The sequence below is a fragment of the Heloderma suspectum genome, chromosome 1 (assembly GCF_057233095.1).
Source record: "Heloderma suspectum isolate Gila_16-S chromosome 1, 16-S_ref, whole genome shotgun sequence".
NCBI lineage: Eukaryota > Metazoa > Chordata > Lepidosauria > Squamata > Helodermatidae > Heloderma > Heloderma suspectum.
Window position 1 is genome coordinate 338,187,672 of NC_139458.1, and position 20,491 is coordinate 338,208,162.

The window sequence follows — 20,491 nt, forward strand, 5'->3', positions numbered from 1 at the left end:
GGAGGTTATCCGGAGGTGTGGGCTGAGGTGCCATCAATATGCGAATGACACCCAGCTCTACCTCTCTTTCTCATCAAACCCAGGTGAGGCAGTGGCTGTTCTGAATCAGTGCCTGGGCACGGTAATGGACTGGATGAGGGCCAATAAACTGAAACTCAATCCAGACAAGACGGGGGTACTGTTAGTGGGCAGTTTGTCTGCCCGGCTGATATTCAACCTGTTCTGGAGAGGGCTGCACTCCCCCTAAAGGATCACATTTGTAGTTTGGGGGTGCTCTTGGATCCAGAACTGTCACTTGAGGCACAGGTGAACTCAGTGGCATGGAGCACTTTTTATCAGCTTAGGCTGGTATACCAACTACGCCCTTATCTGGACAGAGATAGCCTAGCTACAGTTATCCATGCTCTGATAACTTCTCGTCTGGATTAATGCAATGCGTTATTTGTGGGCTGCCTTTGAAAACGGTCCGGAAACTTCAGCTGGTCCAAAATAGGGCAGCTAGATTGTTAACAGGGACTGGCCAACGAGCTGATATTACATCAGTACTTTTCCAGCTGCACTGGCTGCCATTCCATTTCCGGACCCAATTCAAAGTGCTGGTGTTAACATTCAAAGCCCTGAATGGCTTGGGGCCAGGTTATCTGAAGGATCGCCTCCTCCCATATGTGCCTGCCCGGACCTTAAGATCATCCTCAGCGGCCCTTCTCCATGATCCACTGCCAAAGGAAGTGAGGCGGGTGGCTACTAGGAGGAGGGCTTTTTCTGCTGTGGCACCCCAGCTGTGGAATGAGCTCACTAGTGAGGTTCGCCTGGCATCTACACTGTATTCTTTCCGGCGCCAGGTGAAGACCTTTTTATTTTCCCAGGCATTTTAGCATTTTAGCTTTCTAGTCTTTTAGCTTTGCTGTTTTAAATCTGTATTTTAAAACCCTGCATTACTGCTAGGTTTTATTCTGGTTTTACTCATGAACTCTAGAGCTAGCCCTGGAGTCATATAAAAAGACAGAAGTAATATATTAACCTGGCTTTAAAGCATGACTCATATAATGGTAAGGCTTCTGAGATGTGAAAAATAGAACAGAAGTTTCTAAGCCTTCAGACAAAGGTGTTGTACACTGGCTTGCACCCAATCTTTCATACACTTTGAAAAAGCAGCATATTTTTGGTTCTTCATAACCAGCTTTACCCTCTTTGTCAAGATTTTTTTTTATTTATGAAAGACAACAAAAACCAGTATTATGCTCAGATCACTACTTTATTATACTTCTACAATTTAAAAAATAAAATTAGCCATTATTGGACAAACTGTGTCTACACAAATAAGTTTTTAAATAAAATTGGGATGGGAAGAAATTAAATTTCTAGATGCAGCATTATATGATGTTTTCTGAAACGGAAGGAAATAGGATTCTTTGAAAATGTATTTGTATAAAACCTGGAACATTTTAGCCCAATTGAAGTAATTTATGAAATCATGTGCAGTGTGGAAGCAGCTCCTCAAAAAAATTGTAAACAAAGTTTAAGGCTGGAAGTAGCATGATGAGTCACCATCCTTTAATACATCATTCTGATCAACTTTTCATAAAGGTCCACTAGAGCTACTGAAGGGGTGACGTTTTAGATGGGGAATATACTGGAACTTGTGCAATGAGAAAGTGCAACTAGTACTTCCCTGTTGGCATATTGTTTTGCAGCAATGATGGCCTCAACATGTTTGCAGAACATCCAATATTTCATTTTCTCCTCTTAAAAATGTCATTGCCTTGTTCCTTCAACTGATATGACTGAATTCATCAAATAAGCATATTTGGACATATGATTTCATTTGGTTGGATTACAGAAGTCCTGGCACAGCTATCATTCTTTAATCTAAAATGAAACAAAATGCATTATTTGAAAAGATCAGAGAAGTCCTTGAACAGGCAGTAAATTTTATACACCAAAGCTTCAAAGTGTACCAGCCTGCAGGCCTGACACCAGGTTTGAGGGTGCCCTGGGCAAAATGTCCCTCCTTTCCATGAGATTTCCAGATGGCGGGGGAGGCAGTGCTGGTACATCGAGCCCCACTTTTTGCTTCTTTTAAAGTTGGGCCCAGTGCGAAGTGGAGAATCACAGGGCTGGGCAACTACAGTGGCTGCCCTATCCTTTCTCTCCAAAATGCTAAAGGAGCCTTCCCCAACCTGGTATGCTCCAGATGTTAGACTGCAACTCCCATTGTCCCCAGCCAGCACGGGAATTGCAGTCCAACACATTGGGAGGACACCAGGCTGGAGAAGGCTGGGCTAAAGAGTTTGGGGCTATTTATCTGAGGGGGGTAAAAAACAGCTGAGACAGCTACCCCAGAGGTTTGTAAGTTATGCACAGATTGAAGTTTCTCTGACTCGTATAACACTACAACTTGGAAACAGAACTGACAAAAGGCCTTTCATACAGACATGTAACTCTGTTGCTAAGACAGGTTCAGACTGCTTTAAAATAGAATTAGACATGTGTATGGAGAGCAGGTATAACATTGGGGATGAGCCATGATAGCTAAACTGAACTCTTCGGTTCAGAAGCAGTATGCCTTGGAATAGTAATGGGAGGGGGGCAGTAGAGCTGCAAGCCAGTGTACAAGCCATGGCCTTCTGTGGCTTTCCCAGAAGTATGTGGCTGGCCAGTGCTTAGGAAGAGGATGTTGGACTGGATCAGAGGTAGCCAAAGTGGTGCCCACAGGCAGCAGTGTACACCCAGACATCTTCCTTGGTGCTCACTGAGACACCCTACTCCTCCCAATTTTTATGTTAAAAACATTTTTATTGTTTCTTACTGGGGTTGCTGCAATGTGAAGTGGGAGCCTCTAGCTGATGCCATCGATTTCCCATGAATGCCTCTGGGCAAGTTACTTTGTAACTAGCCATGCCCAGCCATTCCAGCCCATTTTATGGTTGTGCCCAGGACAGTTTTGAAAATTTCCAAACGTGCCCAAGGGCTCAAAAGACCGCCTACCCCTGGACTGGATAGACCCTTGGTCTGATCTAACAGGCTCTCCTTATGTTCTTGCATTAATTGGGAGTCATGCAAACGCAACGTGGTAGAGCACACAAGGACTGCTGCAGCCTTCTGCCCACATTCGGCTCAGGGATGTGACTAAGCACATAGCTGAGGGCAGAGTTGCAAGCAGAGCCCTTTGCAAGCATGCTGACACCTCAGTCCATGAAGCCGCTTCTGCAGTTAGCTAGAAGGTTGAAGTATAAAGTTTTGATACTGCAGGAACAAATTCTTCACTATTTTCATCCATGAAGACAACTCTCGTGCCATCCTGCCACGTGAAAAATTGTGACACCCACATTCTTTCATTCATATAATACATCGCATTACCTACTTTGTATCTCTGAAGTTATCAAAAATAGATGTTTACGTATACTATAACATTAAAGGTACTGGAACAGTGTGTGCGCGCGCACACGTGTATGTCTGTCTGTCTCTTTTACAGACCAGTCCCCTGTGAAGTACTAAAGTCAATGCTTATGCTTTCTCCACGCTCCTGTTTGAAGAAGTAAGGATGGGCCTCTGGTGTAGATTCAGGCCCTTCAGATACACCCTATTTGAGCAGCACGCTGTGGGTTCAGGGCACTGAAGTGGTGCCATTTTCTGCATTACAAGAAGTGGCTGACCCAAGCCCTCACTTTCTGAATGGACATTCTTGTGAGAAACTGATGCCCAACCAACTGAGGGTAGACTGACCAATCGTCTTCTATAGATTCAAACCCTAATCAAAGTAGGAGCAACACTGGGCAAGCAGTCTCCCTCAGCTGGCACTGGAAAACATAAACCCTCAAGGACAAAGAAGGAAGGCAAGAGAGTAGGTGACCTGCTTATAGAAGAGCTTGCTTGACAGGTTTTTGTTTAAGGAAGGGGGGGGGAAGTAATAATGTTCCTAAGATTTTTTGTATTTCATTAATACTTAATTAAAATATCCTCACACTATGTAAATCAGAGCATTCTTAAGCCTGATTAACTATCCAACTATTAGTAGCTTGCACTTGTGTATTTCTTTAAAAAGTGGTTGCAACCTCAATGAATAGAACACACCACCGCATAATGAGTATTTATAAAATCATTTCTAAAAACACACACTGTACCTCAGCAACAACTCCTGCTGCTATGGTGGATCCACTGTAACGCAACATAAACCTTCCAAGTTCTTTAAAGTCTTTATAAAGTTCTAGAGCAACAGGCCTTTGGGTTTGCAGTTCTATTAAAGCATTCTGGCCTTTAGTCAGATACCTAAAGGGGGGGGGGGGGAGAAAACTGTTAACACACAGAGTGGCACTGCTGTAAAATGGAAGGGGGGGGTGAGAGAAAGACAGAGAGACGCCTGAAACTTAAGATTTAGGGGCTGTTCACACACTTGTTTTGAGCTGTCTCTCAATTTTCTCAAACAAGCCGCCCTGAGAACCCATGGTTTGTTGTTGGGTTGTTCAGGGTGGTTAACAAGGCATACTGTATGGTTAACAAGCCTCCCTGGCTGCATTCAAACAGCATGCGAATCCACAGTTCAACAAACAACCCACAGTTCAAAACAACCCAAACTCAACCAGTGAGTGTGGTTTACTGTGTTGTGTGAACAGCCCCTCAGTGTCCTCTCCAGCTCAAAATGTACAGAAAGTATTGCTTTTCCTTTCTAAAAGAGCATGATGTTGAGAAATCTGGTCACATTAATGTTGTTTGAATTCAATCAAACGTAGCTTCGGGTGCTCCTATTTCTCATTTCCCATGTGCTTCTCCCAGAGACAGAAAATTACTAAAAACAAGTCCAGTGTTGATATCCTCCAAATGTATTTTTTTCACTTCCTCAAGCCAGAATCTGTTTGGCCCATTAACCCTGTGCCACATCACACAGAGTTTGGACAAGAGTGTGCCACAAGCTGAGAGAATGGCAGCTGAGGCTGATATAGAGCAAATCTTTCTTAGAAAAGATAGTGCATATATATATGCTCAATACCTCAGCAACAAAATGATTATACCTAAGCTTGTTTTGGGATACTATGAGACCTATATAAGAACACATTTTTGCAATGCATAATCACCATTGATTAGTATCTCTCCTCAATTTCCACCTGGCTTAATAGGACACAAATTCTAGTAGGACTTACTACTTGATATATATTTTTCAGACTTCTAAAACTGAAATTAACAAATTGCTTCAAAAATACTTACTTAGGTTTTTTCTTCGTGACTTCACCGGTACTCTTGTGAAGCACGCTCAGTAATCTTCTAATGGTAGCAGGCTCACTAACGGTCTGAAAATGCAGAAGCACCTGAAACAATAGTTGGTTTCAATTGACACTCTTAAAACCACTGTCAGCAGGTGACAAAACACAAGATTTCCTGAAACATTCCTCCAAGCGATACATTTTGCAAAAGGCAAGGTGAGATCTTGCATGAACCGCATTATGATGTTAATCCATACTGTCTCATCATTTAATTATGCAAGCTATCTGAGGCAGCATCTATCTGTCTTCTCCTCCTCAAGTAGGGCTTTTGTCTACTACTTTAACCCATAACAGTGAACCTTCCAAGGATCACTGCAATAAATATAGCAACCTTCTCAAAGAACAGTGTAATCAAGATGAATTCTCTGCTTTAGGACATGCTCATATTAGCAGGAAAACATTGTTGTGCAATACCCCATAGACAGAATGAGTATTACTTTAAAAACCCAAACATGACTGCTAAAATATTAAAAATAAAACAAAGCATGGTAACTTTTGAAAACAAAACCAGTGCCACACTCACAGGGAATCCTTTGGTGATAGGGATGTCAATATTGAAGATGAGGACTCGAGCTCTGAAACGTGTGCAGGCTTTAATAGGTTCCTTGGGACAACAATAGATACAGCCAACACTGCAAGAAAGACAGTGAAGAAACAAATAAGGCTATGTAATGACCATGGTTTTGTACAGACTTTTTAATGTGATCATACTAAAAACCAGGTTTAGATGGCATGCTGAAAAACGAGCTTGGAGTTTCTTTCCGTTCCCAAAGTGGTCACTCAGCCTATGACAGGGGGCTACCTTCCTGTGACTGATCCTGTTCTTGTACCCAGATTGTGCCAAGGAGAGGAAGATTCCCCTGCAGCTCAGCGTCTTCCTATACAACATGGCAGCAGAAATGCTCCTGACTGCTACCCCGGAAGTAATGTCTCTAGTACCCCTTTGGTGTTGCTGACTCTTCGAGCGTGCATGCACAACTTGGTAGGTAAGAGGGGGTACAACAGTGGAAGTGCAATGTGACCAAATTATGGAACTGTTTATTTTATATATGATATTCAGCCAGCTACATATTGATCCAAAGCCTCAACAAAATTTCATACACAAAAAAACCCATGCATGGTTCCTACAGACTTCCTGTTTGTTATATGTTCTCTAAGTAATTCATGGTGTAATGTGCAGAGAAAAATGGTATTTGTTCACATTTTATAAAAGTCCAACAGAAAAACTCTATCATGTTTGCGAGCTTTAGGCTGCACTCCTACGGCCCCAGTGCTTTTCTGCATGCTAAACTCAAATGTTGCTGGGGGTTGGGGGATGATTTAGGATTGCTTTTAATGGAAATGTTAACCTCCTTGGACACCCCTTAATGGGATAAAACTATTTTAATTCATAAAACTGTGTCAGTTCCCTCCTAATTCTAGTTCATTCCTCCATGTTTCACATGACAATCAAACAGATGAGGGATTTCACTACTCTTTCGTGGCAAACCAAAGGAAGCAGTGACCAGAACAGCTGCGGACATTGACTACATTTTATAAAAGGAGCATGGGACAATCACACCACTACAAAAGTTAACGGTGAAAAATTTCTTCAAATTAAAAGCTGGTGTGGGAAAACAACTGAAAAGAAGGTAGTTGGGGAATACGAACTCAAATTAATCATACACACACAGCACCCAAATTAAGGAGGGGACACGGTCCTGTTTCTCTCTCTTGTTGTTACATCTGCAGTTAGTTAAAAAGATGGCTTAACATGGACTCCCCAAAAACCATGGACTGTAAGTCATGAGACAACTTAATAAGCATATGCGCCCCTCCATACATTAACCAGGGAAGGAGTGACATGTGCAGCAATGGAAACCATGCTTCCCTTTCTAAGCTAGAAAGTGTAAACAAAATCTGAAATGGGTTACAAAGCATGGTAATGATGGGAACTGGTTTGCACTGGTACATGCGCAATGCAAAATCACGGTTAAGAACTGGAAAAGAAGCAGAGGGTGAAAACCTAGTAGAAAGGAGGGATGGTGCATTCACAAGCCTATCATGATTTGCACGCTATTTTTCCAGGCCTCAAAAGCTAGAGGTTGAATCTTGGGCAGGGATGGGTTTCTTAATGTGTGTGCCAGTTTTGCCTTTTGTGTAACGTTTCTATATATATGCGACGGAACACCGGATGCTAACTTTTTCTGAACTATCATAGCCTCACCTCTTCTATGCTTACTGCAAAACTTAAGCCTCCCTTTCTGTTTTCTTTCTTGAGCCCTATCTTCTCTTTTCACCCTTTGACCTCTCCCACTCAGATGGCAATGTCATGCTTCTGTTACTAACAATATTAAGAGGACTAATGGTGCTAAAATAACTGTCGTTCAGTAGCGGCGAGAAACTTTTTTAAAACACCAACATCGTATGCAATCTAGATATATATTTGGCCACTCTCTCTACTGCTGCCTAATAATTTAGATGAGTATTCTAAGAAATCATGAAGTATCTCTTATTAATTGTTTAACCAAACAATGGCCTGATTAGGATCGAGATCATTGCCAGTTTCAAATTGTCTTTTGCATCCAAGCTTGGTGATGTGCAACTTTATGGTTTTAAAGGTCCAGGTAGCTAACCACCCACACCCTTCCTCTGCAACCGGTAAACCACTGATTATCAAGCACAACGGTTACAGAGCTTTGTGTTAAATATAAACCGTTGCTTAGGCAAACTCTTTTCTGAACTCACTTGATTTTGATGATATCCATGCCAGTCAAAGTGAGACTAACGTGATCTCCTGCTGCAGCCCAATCCACTGGTTCATCATGTAGGGCGATTCCTAGAAATGAGTAAAACCAGAACTAAACAGTGAACTCCCTTGGTTTAACAGCTACAAACAGCTCTGTTTTTGCCAATTCTGCTGCATCAACCACTACTCATCAGTTTTCAGTATGAATGAGGTGATAGTAAAAGCTGTTGACTAAAACCTCCAAGAAAGCAACGTGTGCTTTTTTTTCCTAAGGAACAACCATTATCTAGTCATTTTGCTTATTCATAGAGATTTTTGCAAGTCACAGCCTTGGGCGAAATGTATGTCACACTGCGCAGTTGTCACAATTTTGAAAGTATGACTGCAGAAGAATTTGAGAAGCCTCCCATTCTTTGCTGTCCGCAACCTGTTACATGTCTCAGTAGTACCTGCTTTCATTTTTCATTAAATGAGTTTATGCTCGCTTTCGACATAATGTTGAAACAAATGTGTGTGTAATACAGCACGCTAAACTCTCCACTAGAAACCATCTAAGTCATTTGTAAGAGTTATTGAAGAATCCTAAATATTATATTGTAGATAATTTAATGCACACATGCCTAGAGCTTTGAAGCATTCATATGTGGTGTGTTGGAAATAATAATTGAAGATCCGGAGGCAATTTTAGGAAACAGTGTTCTACAAATACTACTTAAACTAGAAGTACTAATTATGTTTCCAGATAAAACAACACTGTCAAGGCTTAACATAACATTTGATTGTCAAATCAAATCCCTGCTTGGGATACATATATAATATATTTTAAATCCAAGCATATCAGAGTGATAATAAAGTCTTTCCCATTAAAACAATATCAGTAACTCAGTCCTCTACAATAAACAAATATTCAGCTAGTCACTGGATTCAATAAAGTAAAAGCATGGCATGTGGTCCAAAGAAATCTCCAGTTAATTTTAATTGGAATTAGCTTACTTAACTTGCTTTTCAATGTGACCATTCTGAAGGGCAGTAATAAGAGTAGCATTCAATCCTGACTCGTAGGGTTACCTACTCACAGATTTTGAAGTGTCACTTCCTACAAAAACTGCTTACAGATATCTCTAGATTAGTTTCTCTCTATATATATGTATTTGATTTTCTTGTTACGCTAATTATTAATTCAGCAACACCACAATAGCTGCTATACTGTGTTTCATTCTAATAACTGGGGCATTTCTACACCAGCTTGCAACTCAAAAAGAGCCCCCAAGTCAGCTTCTAACTTAAAAACATATATATACACACACACACACACACAATAACATTGAGAAAGATACAGTAACTATATCCAACAAATAAAAGCAAAGAGCATTAAACAGAAACAATTCAAACAGCAGCAAAGAGAGGGCATGAGGTTGGGTCAGTTAAAAAATAAAAACAACCAGCCAACAGCAGGAAGACTGGCAAAATAAAAAGGGTTTTGCTACCCCAAAACTCAGAAGAGAGGGAGCCAACTAAACCAGACTTGGCAGGGAATTACTCAGTCAGGTGCTGCAACTAAAAAGACCGTGCCCTGCATATCAGGCAGCCACACTCAGAATACGGAACGAGGCCTCTGATAAAAACCACAGAAAGTGGGCACGTTCATGTGAAAGGAGGCAGTTCTTCAAATATCCTGACCGCAAACCATTTAAGTCTAAGGTAATAACCAATACTTTGAACTGTGCCTGGAAACCAATTAGAAGCCAGTTCAGATTGAATAAAACCAGAGTAACATGTTTCTAGAAGGAAACACCAGAAACCACTCTGGCAGCAGCTGAAGTTTCTGAACACTTTTCAGAGGCGACCCCACATAGAATGTGTTGCTGGAAATCCAATCTGGATGTGACCAGGGCACGATTAACCAAGAAACAGACCTAGCTGGTGCGAAAGTACCACTGGACACAGCTGCCACTCAATCATGCAGGAGCAAAGCTTTTGTGAAGCAATATTTCACAACTCATCAACAGCACTCACAAAAGTTTATTATAGGCTTTAACATTTATCAGATTCTAAAACTGTTTACAGTCTAATCCCAAAATGACAGTATATATGCATCTGTATACCATACCTTTCACAGTGCAAGTTTCATTAGGAGGCATTGCCAGCAGTCGATCACCAACTTGGACATAGCCTGCTTCAATTTTACCAGTTACGCAAAATCCTGATCCTTGATCTAGAACAAATATGATGGTTTGAGAAAATGAAAGATAAAGTAATGCACACCTGTTCTGGAAGTTGCACCACCATGAATACAGATTTTCAGTAAGATAAATACAGCTGCACAATTAATTAGTCTTATGTCATAATGAAAACTGAACTTATTCCAGAAGTTTTGCCCTTTGTTCTTAGCTTAGGAAATGATGCACTTGCTTTAAACCAATGTCCTCGTCTCCCCATCCTCCTCCTTCCTGTCTCTCTCCCCCCGCCGCCCCTCCCTTCTACGGTTGTAGGTTGGTTTATTCTGTATTATTTTATTAACAAAAATGTCGCAAACTTGCAGAAATAAAATAAAAATCCAACTAGTAAGAGTTCTCTTCACTGTACGAAATACCCCTATAAATACCGGAATAATGTATGCTCTTTTAAACAAACTGTAAGTTAAAAAAGGTGATCTGCTTTGATCACTTTCAAACAATTCTTTCCCCCAACCCTTCAAATATGTTACTGGTGATGTTAAAACAGAGTGACCATTCTGGGCACTGTGGTGGCAAGTCCAGCATCAGGAGCTGTGCATGCTGTGCTTTTCTACAGGCACAGTTCCCAATCTAGACAGCGATTCATACATGGAAGCTTGCTTCAGTGTTGTATAGCTGTTGGTGGACTGGGATGCCTGGATGGAAATTACATTTTAGGATAATTTTGCTCTCCTCCAACCACAGTGGAATTATCTGGAAAAAATCCTGTTATATTAAAAAAAAAAAAATCAAGTGCCTGGATTTCAGAGCTGTATGCTGTTTTGTACTCATAAGGAGAAATTAGTATTTGGAAGGATTATAGGCACAAAGCTTAACATGTGCTGATATCCTTACTGAAATTAGCACATGTTGGAAATGTTACATCTCAGTCCTAAGAACTGCAATGCCAGCAAACAGGCACATATGATGGTGCACATTGAACATGACGCCAGTACACCATCACAGGCGATGCAGTGATTCTGCCACACCTGTAACTGCACTGCAGCCAATGCTGGGAATAAGGATATTGAATGAGTAAAATAATCTTCACGAACATATTATAAATATTTTAAAATGAACGTTTCACACACAAAAATGAAGTCAATTTTTAAAAATATTTCAATAAACTTTGCTACTAACCTTTAAAAACATCAGATACACATAATCTGAATGGTTTATCCACTGACCTTTGAGGTGGCTTGAAAGAATCTGTAAATAAACCAATGCGTTCTGTTAATGGCCAGGCCCTTGACTGACTTGTAGCAAGCTCTGTAATTTATTTGTCTCTGCTGCATTCCCCCAGCTGCCTTAGAAAATTGCCTTCAAACAAGCCTTCCCCAACCTGGGGCCTTCCAGATGTTTTGAACTAAAGCTCCCATCAGCCCCAGCCAGCATGGCCAATGGTCAGGGGTGATGGTGCTGTAGCCCAAAACATCTGGGGGGCACCAGATTGGGGGAGGCTGCTCTAATGTCTTAAAGTAGATACCTACCAATTTGTTCTAGCAAGCATTTCCCTTCATACCATTTGGTCAGCTCACTCGACTGACTTCTTGTGACAAGATTTTCACCACCGAGGCCACTGGTAGGGATATAAGCCACATCCGACTCCTGGTTGAGACAAGTGGTTGGTTTGCAATGAGAAAATGGCTAGCAACTTTTAAGTATTATTTCTAAGCTTTTGAAACCTAAGGTAAGATGCGTTGTTTTCTCAGGGAAGATTAAAATGACCTAAGCAGTTACAGAAGTTAACTGACAAGGCCTCTAGTTCAGGGGAGATGGAACAAGAAGCAGCACTGGAAAATTCTAGAATGTAGCATGTGTAACAGTGTGGTCCTTCACTGCTGTACACAGCATTTCTCTCCCACATTTTTTAGGAAAAGACTGCCCATGCAGAACTCACACGAAGCAGGGTTCAAAAAATCACTTGCTCACCAGTGGTGAGGGCCCCTCCACCATCTGGCAAGCACCACTGTGCTTCCATCAAATGTCGGTTTGTATTATATTGGTTCTCCTTTCATCCACTATTCTCCAGCTTTCAAATTCTTGGGAGTCAGTACCAAATTAAGGCACCAGTCCTTTATAGAGTTAGAATCATTTTCAAAACTCCTACATGCCAGCATATATTTTTTTAGGGCCACAGTCAGGCAGTCACCTGGAATTTTGCCACAGCCTACTGTGGGGGGATGCCCAAATAAAACGATTTCATTCATTTCATTTATTATATTTCTATACCGCCCCACTTACTTAGCACTATCACTAGCTTAAAAAGATTTCATCACACATTTAGAACAGGGCACGTGCAAAGTTTCCTGGACTAGGAGCAGGTAACCATCCTTCCTGTACACTGGAAGTCGTGGAAATGGTCATCACAAACTTAGCCTGTTGACTCAATCATATGAATTGTATATAATTTTATTTACCTTAAAGCCAGCTTGCTTAAGGAACTGCCCAAGTTTACTGACAATTTCTCGAAATCTTTCCTGTTGCCAATTGACCTATAATAAAAATGTAATAAATCTCTGAAGAAGAGTGGTGTTTGGATATTATCCTCAACACAAATGAATATTATCTCTTACAAAGATAGTAGTAACATCAGCATTAAGGGATCTCCCAACCACCACCCATAACCAGAAGAAGAAGAAGAAGAAGAGGAGGAGGAGGAGGAGGAGGTGGAGGAGGAGGAAAATGGCAGTAGAAAGTGCATTTAACTACAATCTGTAATTTCTTCTTTAAAGTACCAGCTCAACAACAAAAAAAGGACTTTGCTATGTGTACCAAGTATTGCCTTCAAATAATTTTGCCTATTGACAAATAACAATAAGGTTTTCTGGAAAAAGTCAGTATCCCAACTTGTGTCTTACTCAGAAGGAATGCAATAGTAGACCAATATTTAAGAATCACATATTTCAGTTTAAAAATGTAAGATTGCCACTGGTAGGACAAGGCAACCCCCCCCCCCCCCGCCCCACACACAACTAAGCATGTTGAGGTGGTTAGAAGTTTGGTATGGATATGAGAAACCCAAATTTAAATATGGCACAGGCAAGCCACACTTTCTTAGTGTGACCTACCTCACAGTTCACATTTCTTTAGAGGAAATGCAGGATACAAAATGCTACAAATAAAATACAAGATTAAAGCTGCAGTTCTATGTATATTTACTAGTCAACAAGCCCTATTAGGTTAGATTTCACCTCTCCACCCATGCAGCTGTTCCCTTACACTTCCCAAACAACACTCCCGAGAGTCAAGAAACCCTCCAGAACAGCATGGGATGTGGTGCAGAGGGCTACAATGGGAGGAGAAAATTGGTGGAACAGGGGCAGGGGCGGATTCACCTTGCATCCGTGGAAGTGCCTTGCCTTCCACTCGTACAAGGGGTCCTCTAGATCCCTTTGAAAACAGTGGGACCTGTTTAAGAGTAAACATACATGTGATCAACCTGTAATTATTTAAAATATTCTATAATGCAAAAAATAATATGCATTAAAGCTATCATGATGGGTATCTCTTACCTCAGCCTTCCCCAACCTGATACCCTTCAGATGTTTTGGATTTCAACTCCCATCAGCCCCAGCCAGCATGGCCAATTGGTAGGAATGCTGGGAGTTGTAGTCTAAGCATGTAGAGGGCACCAGGTTGGGGAAGGCTGCTCTACCTCAATGAAACCCTATGGGAACATAGATGTTCACAACTTTATGTACTTGGCATGTTGCTGAGACAACAACATTTACTAACTTACGGCGCAATCCTATGCACGTTTAGACAAAAAAAATCCTATAATTCCCAGTATTCTCCAGCCATCCACATTGCCTAGGGAATGCTGGAAATCGTAGGATTTTTTTTCTGTTTCAACATGCGTAGGATTATGCCTTTACTAAGAATACAGGACCTTAATTTCAAGGAGAAATAAGATTTCCTTCAGTTTTAGAATATGTTTTCAGATCAAGATACTAGACCTGAAAGTTCAATCTAAGTTTGTAATATTTGTAGACCCCCCCTCTCTCTGCACATACGCGTACATGTGTGTTCTCTTCATGTGTGTTTATAACAAAAAAAAAATTAAAGAAAAGCTCAGAAAATACCTGGTCCATTTTATTGACTGCAACTGCCAGCTGGGTTACTCCAAGAGATCGAACCAACAGACCATGTTCTCGTGTCTGTCCACCTGTCTCAAATCCTGCTTCAAACTCCCCTCTGCTGGCATCCACCACTAATATAGCCACATCAGCCTAAGGAAGAAGAACAGTTGCTAATCAGCATCCATGGCCATTTTTTGACCATGAATAGCAAAGAATGCAGCCACATCTGGAACAACTTACCAAATCATATTCCTTTCTCCTCTTACCACAAAATGTATACATCTTTGAGTCACCCCAAAGTGACTCAAATAGCAGTCACCCCACCATGACACCAATCATGTTGAGGGAATGAAAATTGCCAAATGCAAGTTCACTATGCTCCCCCAAAATAGCAGGAAATGTCTGAACAATATTCTCACTCCACTCGCTATTATAACAAAAAATTGCACTCTGGTGTACTAGGGTATAGATGGGGGGGAAAGAATTTCCAGTGAGTGAAAGTGCTACAAAATTCCATTCAATATGCTATCACCTTATATTTGACAGGTTCAACTAAGAAAAAAGTATTCACCTGTGCAGCTCCTGTAATCATATTTGGAATGAAGTCTTTATGGCCAGGAGCATCCATCAAAGTAATAACTTTTGTCTTTGTCTCAAATTTGGTCATACCTACATCCATTGTCACTCCCCTAAAAATAAAGCACAGGCATGCAATGAATCATTTGCAAACATTTTTAAAGTTTACCATGCATCCTCATCCATTAATTAGTGCTAAAAATCATCCACAATTGGGGGTGGTGGGGGAGAGAATTAAAAAGGAGATTGGCAAAAAAATGCCTTATATGACTGTTGTGACTGTACCCCTCTTTTATGATAACGGTAATTATGCTATCATTTTTTTTTTACATCTTGGTCACATGGTAAAACCACTACCATACTGGTGCAGTAAGTAATCCTGGGAAGATCTGACATGTGCCAAAATGGGACCATTGCAATGGTGGGATATGGCGAAAGTTTCCTGTATGGCGAAAGTTTGAAAACCACTATCCTGGATTCACAATAACAGATAACAATCCTAAAAATCATACCATTTTATATTACTACCCGTTACAAATTTAATCACATCTATTCATGCTAACAGTTAACAAAAATTTACACTACTTCATATATTCTCCTTTTTTTCCAATATAGATACATGACTTTGTATATATCCATTGCAATGAACACATATGAATATATATATGAAAAACAACTTTCTAGCAATTATACATAGGCTTCAACAAAAGTGGAACAGATATTTAAATAAGTATCCATTTGAAGGTGGCATCTACGTATATGCCGCCTGTTCAAATATTGAAAGTGCTATTAGGTCTTCAATCCATTGCATTATAGGAGGTGAGCATTTATCCTTCCAATGTTGCAGTATCAGTCTTTTAGCTGTCAAAAAGGTGTGGAGAACCCATTTACATACATACATGACTTTGCATATATCCATAGCAATGAATACATATGAAATGGATGCGTGCGTGCGTGCGTGTGTGTGTGTGTAAGTACAATTAAATAATTCCAACTCAAAAGGGAATACTGCTCACCTCTCTCTCTCTTCACCTGTCTCATCTAAGACCCAGGCATAAGCAAATGATGCTTTTCCAGCTTTCTTGGATTCCTGCTCATATTTGTGCATAGTTCGTTTGTTCACATTTCCCAGAAGATACAGCAAATGACCCATTAGAGTACTTTTTCCAGCATCAACATGTCCTAGAATAAGATATCTGTGTGTTATTATACTGATGGATATGTGTTAGAAGCCATACTCTACTTGAGCCAAAGGCGAGGAACTGTATATATATTCATTACATTTTCACTCTAAAAAAGAAACATATATTACCTATTACCACAAGGTTAAGTAGATGCTTTCCTCCTTGCCTCTTCTCCAACTCAGCTTTCACATCTATTTGCTGTTTTGCTTTTCCAGACCTTTTCACTAGAGTTGGTGCCATTGCTGGTTCTTCTGATGCTTGAACAGACTGGGCTGGAAATGTCAGTTTAGGCAGAATCTCAGCTACCCCTAAATTGGCATTGGCATCTCCGGCTGAGAGTCCTTTTTGTGGCATAAAAGTGTTATCTCCATTCTCTTCAACATTCACACTAGAGAAAGCAAAGATAGGATTTAAGAGAATAAAAGTTCTACAACATTGTAGAGCAAATGAAATTAATTCTTATGTATTCCTTAAAACTTCAAAATAAAAGAAAAGTGATAGAACTACTAGATAGCTGCAGACAATGACCTGGCTTGCACCAGCACTGCAGCAATGCATGGGCTGTGGAGCATGCAGCAGAATTTGACTTTCAAGCCACGACAGCAGCTTGCCATGTCATCTGAGCCCACTGGGGGTGGGTGGTGTAAGGGTTAAACAACCCTCAGATAACCCTAGAATAGGCCATGGGTTATGTGAGATAACCCCCCTTTTTTTTTTGCAATATACATACATGACCTTGTATATATCCATAGTAATAAAAACATATGAAATGCATATATATCAAAATACAACTTTCTAGCAATTATACATAGGCTTCAACAAAAGTGGACCAGAGAGCCAAATAAGTATCCATTCAAAGCTGGCATCTATATGCCACCCATTCAAATGTTGAAAGCGTTATTAGGTCCTCAATCCATTGCATTATAAGAAGTGAGCAGTTATCCTTCCAACGTTGTAGTATCAGTCTTTTAGCTGTCAAATGGGTGTGGAAAATCCATTTACTCTGACCATTAATTAAGTTCCATGAAGCAGTTAAGTAATTTAAAAGAGCATGTACAGTAGCAAATATGAAAAACTGTTCCAGTACAAAATTTATCCATATAATAACTTCCTCCTGAAAAGAAGCAGCTACTGGACATTGCCAAAACAAATGTTAAAAGAAGCATTAGCTGCATCACACTGCCAGCAATTAGCCGAATTAGACAATCCCTTATTAAAGAGACGTTACAGTCTCCAATAGATATGAAACAAATGTTTTTGATGAATAAGATGCAGCCCAAGATGCGTTATTTAACCCACCAGGTTCGGATGACAAGCTGCAGTCGCAACTTCAATATTCAAAATGGCCACCCACATGAACTGCAGCCCACTGTGGCTTAAATAAGCCATGGTAGGCTGTTTGATCATGTGAACTGGCCCAACAGCTTACCACAGTGGGCCTGTAACCATTTGGTAAGTGGTCATCTGTATTGTCCTGCCAAGTAATGAATGGAATCCTAGCACTCTTCTGCTTCCCTAGATTACAGACCAGGTGCAAAATTGTGTTAAGAGTCCCTCACCACTTGGCAGGGCCATACAGAGAGAGCTTACCCAATGCTTATATTCACACTACACTAAGTTATTATTTGACCTGCATTCACACATTAAGCAGCTTGCCTGAGATGCTAGCTTTACAATGGACAAATGGCACTCCATATATAAGCAGTAGTACTATGAGAACTGATACGATGCATGGAGCAGTGTCTGGAAGGACAGGATTCAAAGTGTTGTTGCACACATGGAGCTCTGCAGACAGCCCTTTGGATCAGGGCAATAATCTGCTATGAGCAACTCTGAAATCTGTTCCTTACTCAATTGTTGTTGTTGTCGTGTCGTGTCCCGTGTCCAACTCTTCGTTACCCCATGGACCATAGCACACCAGGCCTTCCTGTCCTGCGCTCTCTCCCAGAGTGTGCTCAAGTTCATATTCATTGCATCAGTGATGCTATCTAGCCATCTCATCCTCTGCCGTCCCCTTCTCCTTTTGCCTTCAGTCTTTCCCAGCATCAGGGTCTTTTCCAGTTACTTTTCTCTTCGCATTAGGTGGCCAAAATATTTGAGCTTCAGCTTCAGGATCTGTCCTTCCAATGAGCACTCAGGGTTGATTTCCTTTAGGATGGACTGATTGGACCTCCTTGCAGTCCAGGGGACTCGTAAGAGTCTTCTCCAGCACCACAGTTCGAAAGCATCGATTCTTCGGCGCTCAGCCTTCCTTATAGTCCAGCTCTCACAGCCATACATTGCTACTGGGAAAACCATAGCTTTGATTAGACGGGCCTTTGTCGGCAAGGTGATGTCTCTGCTTCTTACTATGCTGTCTAGGTTTGCCATAGCTTTCCTCCCAAGGAGCAAGCGTCTTTTAATTTCATGGCTACAGTCACCATCTGCGGTGATCTTGGAGCCCACAAAAGTAAAATCTGTCACTGCTTCCATTTCTTCCCCTTCTATATGCCAGGAAGTGATAGGGCCAGATGCCATGATCTTCGTTTTTTTAATGTTGAGTTTCAAACCAGCTTTTGCACTCTCCACTTTCACCCTCAACAAGAGGCTCTTTAGATCCTCTTCACTTTCTGCCATTAGGGTGGTATCATCTGCGTATCTGAGGTTGTTGATAATTCTCCCAGCAATCTTAATTCCGACCTCTGATTCATCCAACCCGGCGTTTCTCATGATGTACTCTGCATATAAATTAAATAAGCAGGGCGACAATATACAGCCTTGTTGTACTCCTTTCCCAATTTTGAACCACTCGGTTGTTCCATGTCTGGTTCTTACTGTTGCTCCTTGACCCTCGTACAGGTTTCTCAGGAGACAGGTAAGGTGGTCTGGTACTCCCATCTCTTTCAGAATTTGCCACAGTTTGTTGTGATCCACACAATCCAAGGCTTTAGCGTAGTCAATGAAGCAGAAAGAGACATTTTTCAGGAATTCTCTTGCTTTCTCCATGATGCAGCGAAAGTTGGCGATTTGATCTCTAGTTCCTCTGCCTCTTCGAAACCCAGCTTGTACTTCCGGTAGTTCTTGGTTCGCATACTGCTGAAGCCTAGCTTGTAGGATTTGGAGCATAACCTTGCTGGCATGTGAAATGAGCGCAATTGTACGGTAGTCTGAACACTCTTTGGCATTGCCCTTCTTCGGAATTGGAATGTAAACTGACCTTTTCCAGTCTTGTGGCCATTGTTGAGTGTTCCAAATTTGTTGGCATATTGAGTGGAGCACTTTAACAGCATCATCTTTTAGGATCTTAAATAGCTCAGCTGGAATACTGTCACCTCCGCTAGCTTTGTTGTTTGTAATGCTTCCTAAGGCCCACTTGACTTCACTCTCTAGGATGTCTGGCTCAAGTTCAGTGACCGCACTATCATGGCTATCAGGGACATTCAGATCTTTCCTGTATAATTCTTCTGTGTATTCTTTCCATCTCTTCTTAATCTCATCTGCTTCTGTTAGGTCCCTGCCTTCTTTGTCCTTTATCATGCCCGTCTTTGCACAAAACATTCCCTTGAGGTCTCCGATTTTCTTGAAGAGATCTCTAGTCTTTCCCATTCTATTGTTTTCTTCAATTTCTTTGCATTGTTCATTTAAGAAGGCCTTCTTGTCTCTCCTTGCTATTCTCCGGAAATCTGCATTCAGTTGGGTATATCTTCCCCTTTCTCCCTTGCTTTTCGCTTCCGTTCTTTCCTCAGCTACTTGTAAAGCCTCATCAGACAGCCACTTTGCTTTCTTGCATTTCTTTTTCTTCGGGATGGATTGAGTTGCTGCCTCCTGAACAATGTTACGGACCTCTGTCCATAGTTCCTCAGGCACTCTGTCTATCAGGTCTAATCCCTGAAATCTATTCCTCACCTCCACTGTATATTCATGAGGGATATGATTTAGGTCATACCTGAATGGTTTAGTGGTTTTCCCTACGTTCTTCAATTTAAGCCGGAATTTTGCAATAAGAAGCTCATGATCTGAGCCACAGTCAGCTCCAGGTCTTGTTTTCACTGCCTGTATAGAGCTTCTCTATCTTTGGCTGCAAAGTACGTAATCAATCTGATTTCGATATTGACCATCTGGTGATGTCCATGTGTAGAGTCGCCTGTTGTGCTGTTGGAAAAGAGTGTTTGCTATGATCAGCGTGTTCTCTTGGCAAAACTCTATTAGCCTTTGTCCTGCTTCATTTTGTACACCAAGGCCATGCTTGCTTGTTATCCCGGTGATTTCTTGACTTCCTACTTTAGCATTCCATTCCCCTATGATGAAGAGGACATCTTTTTTTGGTGTTAGTTCTAGAAGGTGTTGTAGGTCTTCATAGAACCGATCAACCTCAGCTTCTTCGGCCTCAGTGGTTGGGGCATAGACTTGAATTACTGTGATGTTGAATGGTTTGCCTTGGATTCGTACTGAGATCATTCTATCTTTT

General features: G+C 41.1%; 1 protein-coding gene across 2 annotated transcripts in view; it reads right to left on the reverse strand.

Annotated features, from left to right (window-relative positions):
* Window positions 1-1,236: 1,236 nt before the first annotated feature.
* Window positions 1,237-20,491, reverse strand: part of HBS1L (HBS1 like translational GTPase) — a 56,108-nt gene continuing 36,853 nt past the window's right edge. For both annotated transcript variants that reach the window (XM_084827588.1, XM_084827587.1), the window contains 13 exons: window positions 16,173-16,432; window positions 15,877-16,042; window positions 14,856-14,973; window positions 14,288-14,434; window positions 12,623-12,697; window positions 11,693-11,810; window positions 11,343-11,411; window positions 10,097-10,201; window positions 7,986-8,076; window positions 5,782-5,890; window positions 5,203-5,303; window positions 4,125-4,269; window positions 1,237-1,869 (listed from right to left, as the gene is read on the reverse strand). In XM_084827588.1, the coding sequence (XP_084683714.1) occupies window positions 1,858-1,869; window positions 4,125-4,269; window positions 5,203-5,303; window positions 5,782-5,890; window positions 7,986-8,076; window positions 10,097-10,201; window positions 11,343-11,411; window positions 11,693-11,810; window positions 12,623-12,697; window positions 14,288-14,434; window positions 14,856-14,973; window positions 15,877-16,042; window positions 16,173-16,432 (1,516 nt within the window). In that variant the 3' untranslated portion in view covers window positions 1,237-1,857. The remainder of the gene's footprint in view (window positions 1,870-4,124; window positions 4,270-5,202; window positions 5,304-5,781; window positions 5,891-7,985; window positions 8,077-10,096; window positions 10,202-11,342; window positions 11,412-11,692; window positions 11,811-12,622; window positions 12,698-14,287; window positions 14,435-14,855; window positions 14,974-15,876; window positions 16,043-16,172; window positions 16,433-20,491) is intronic.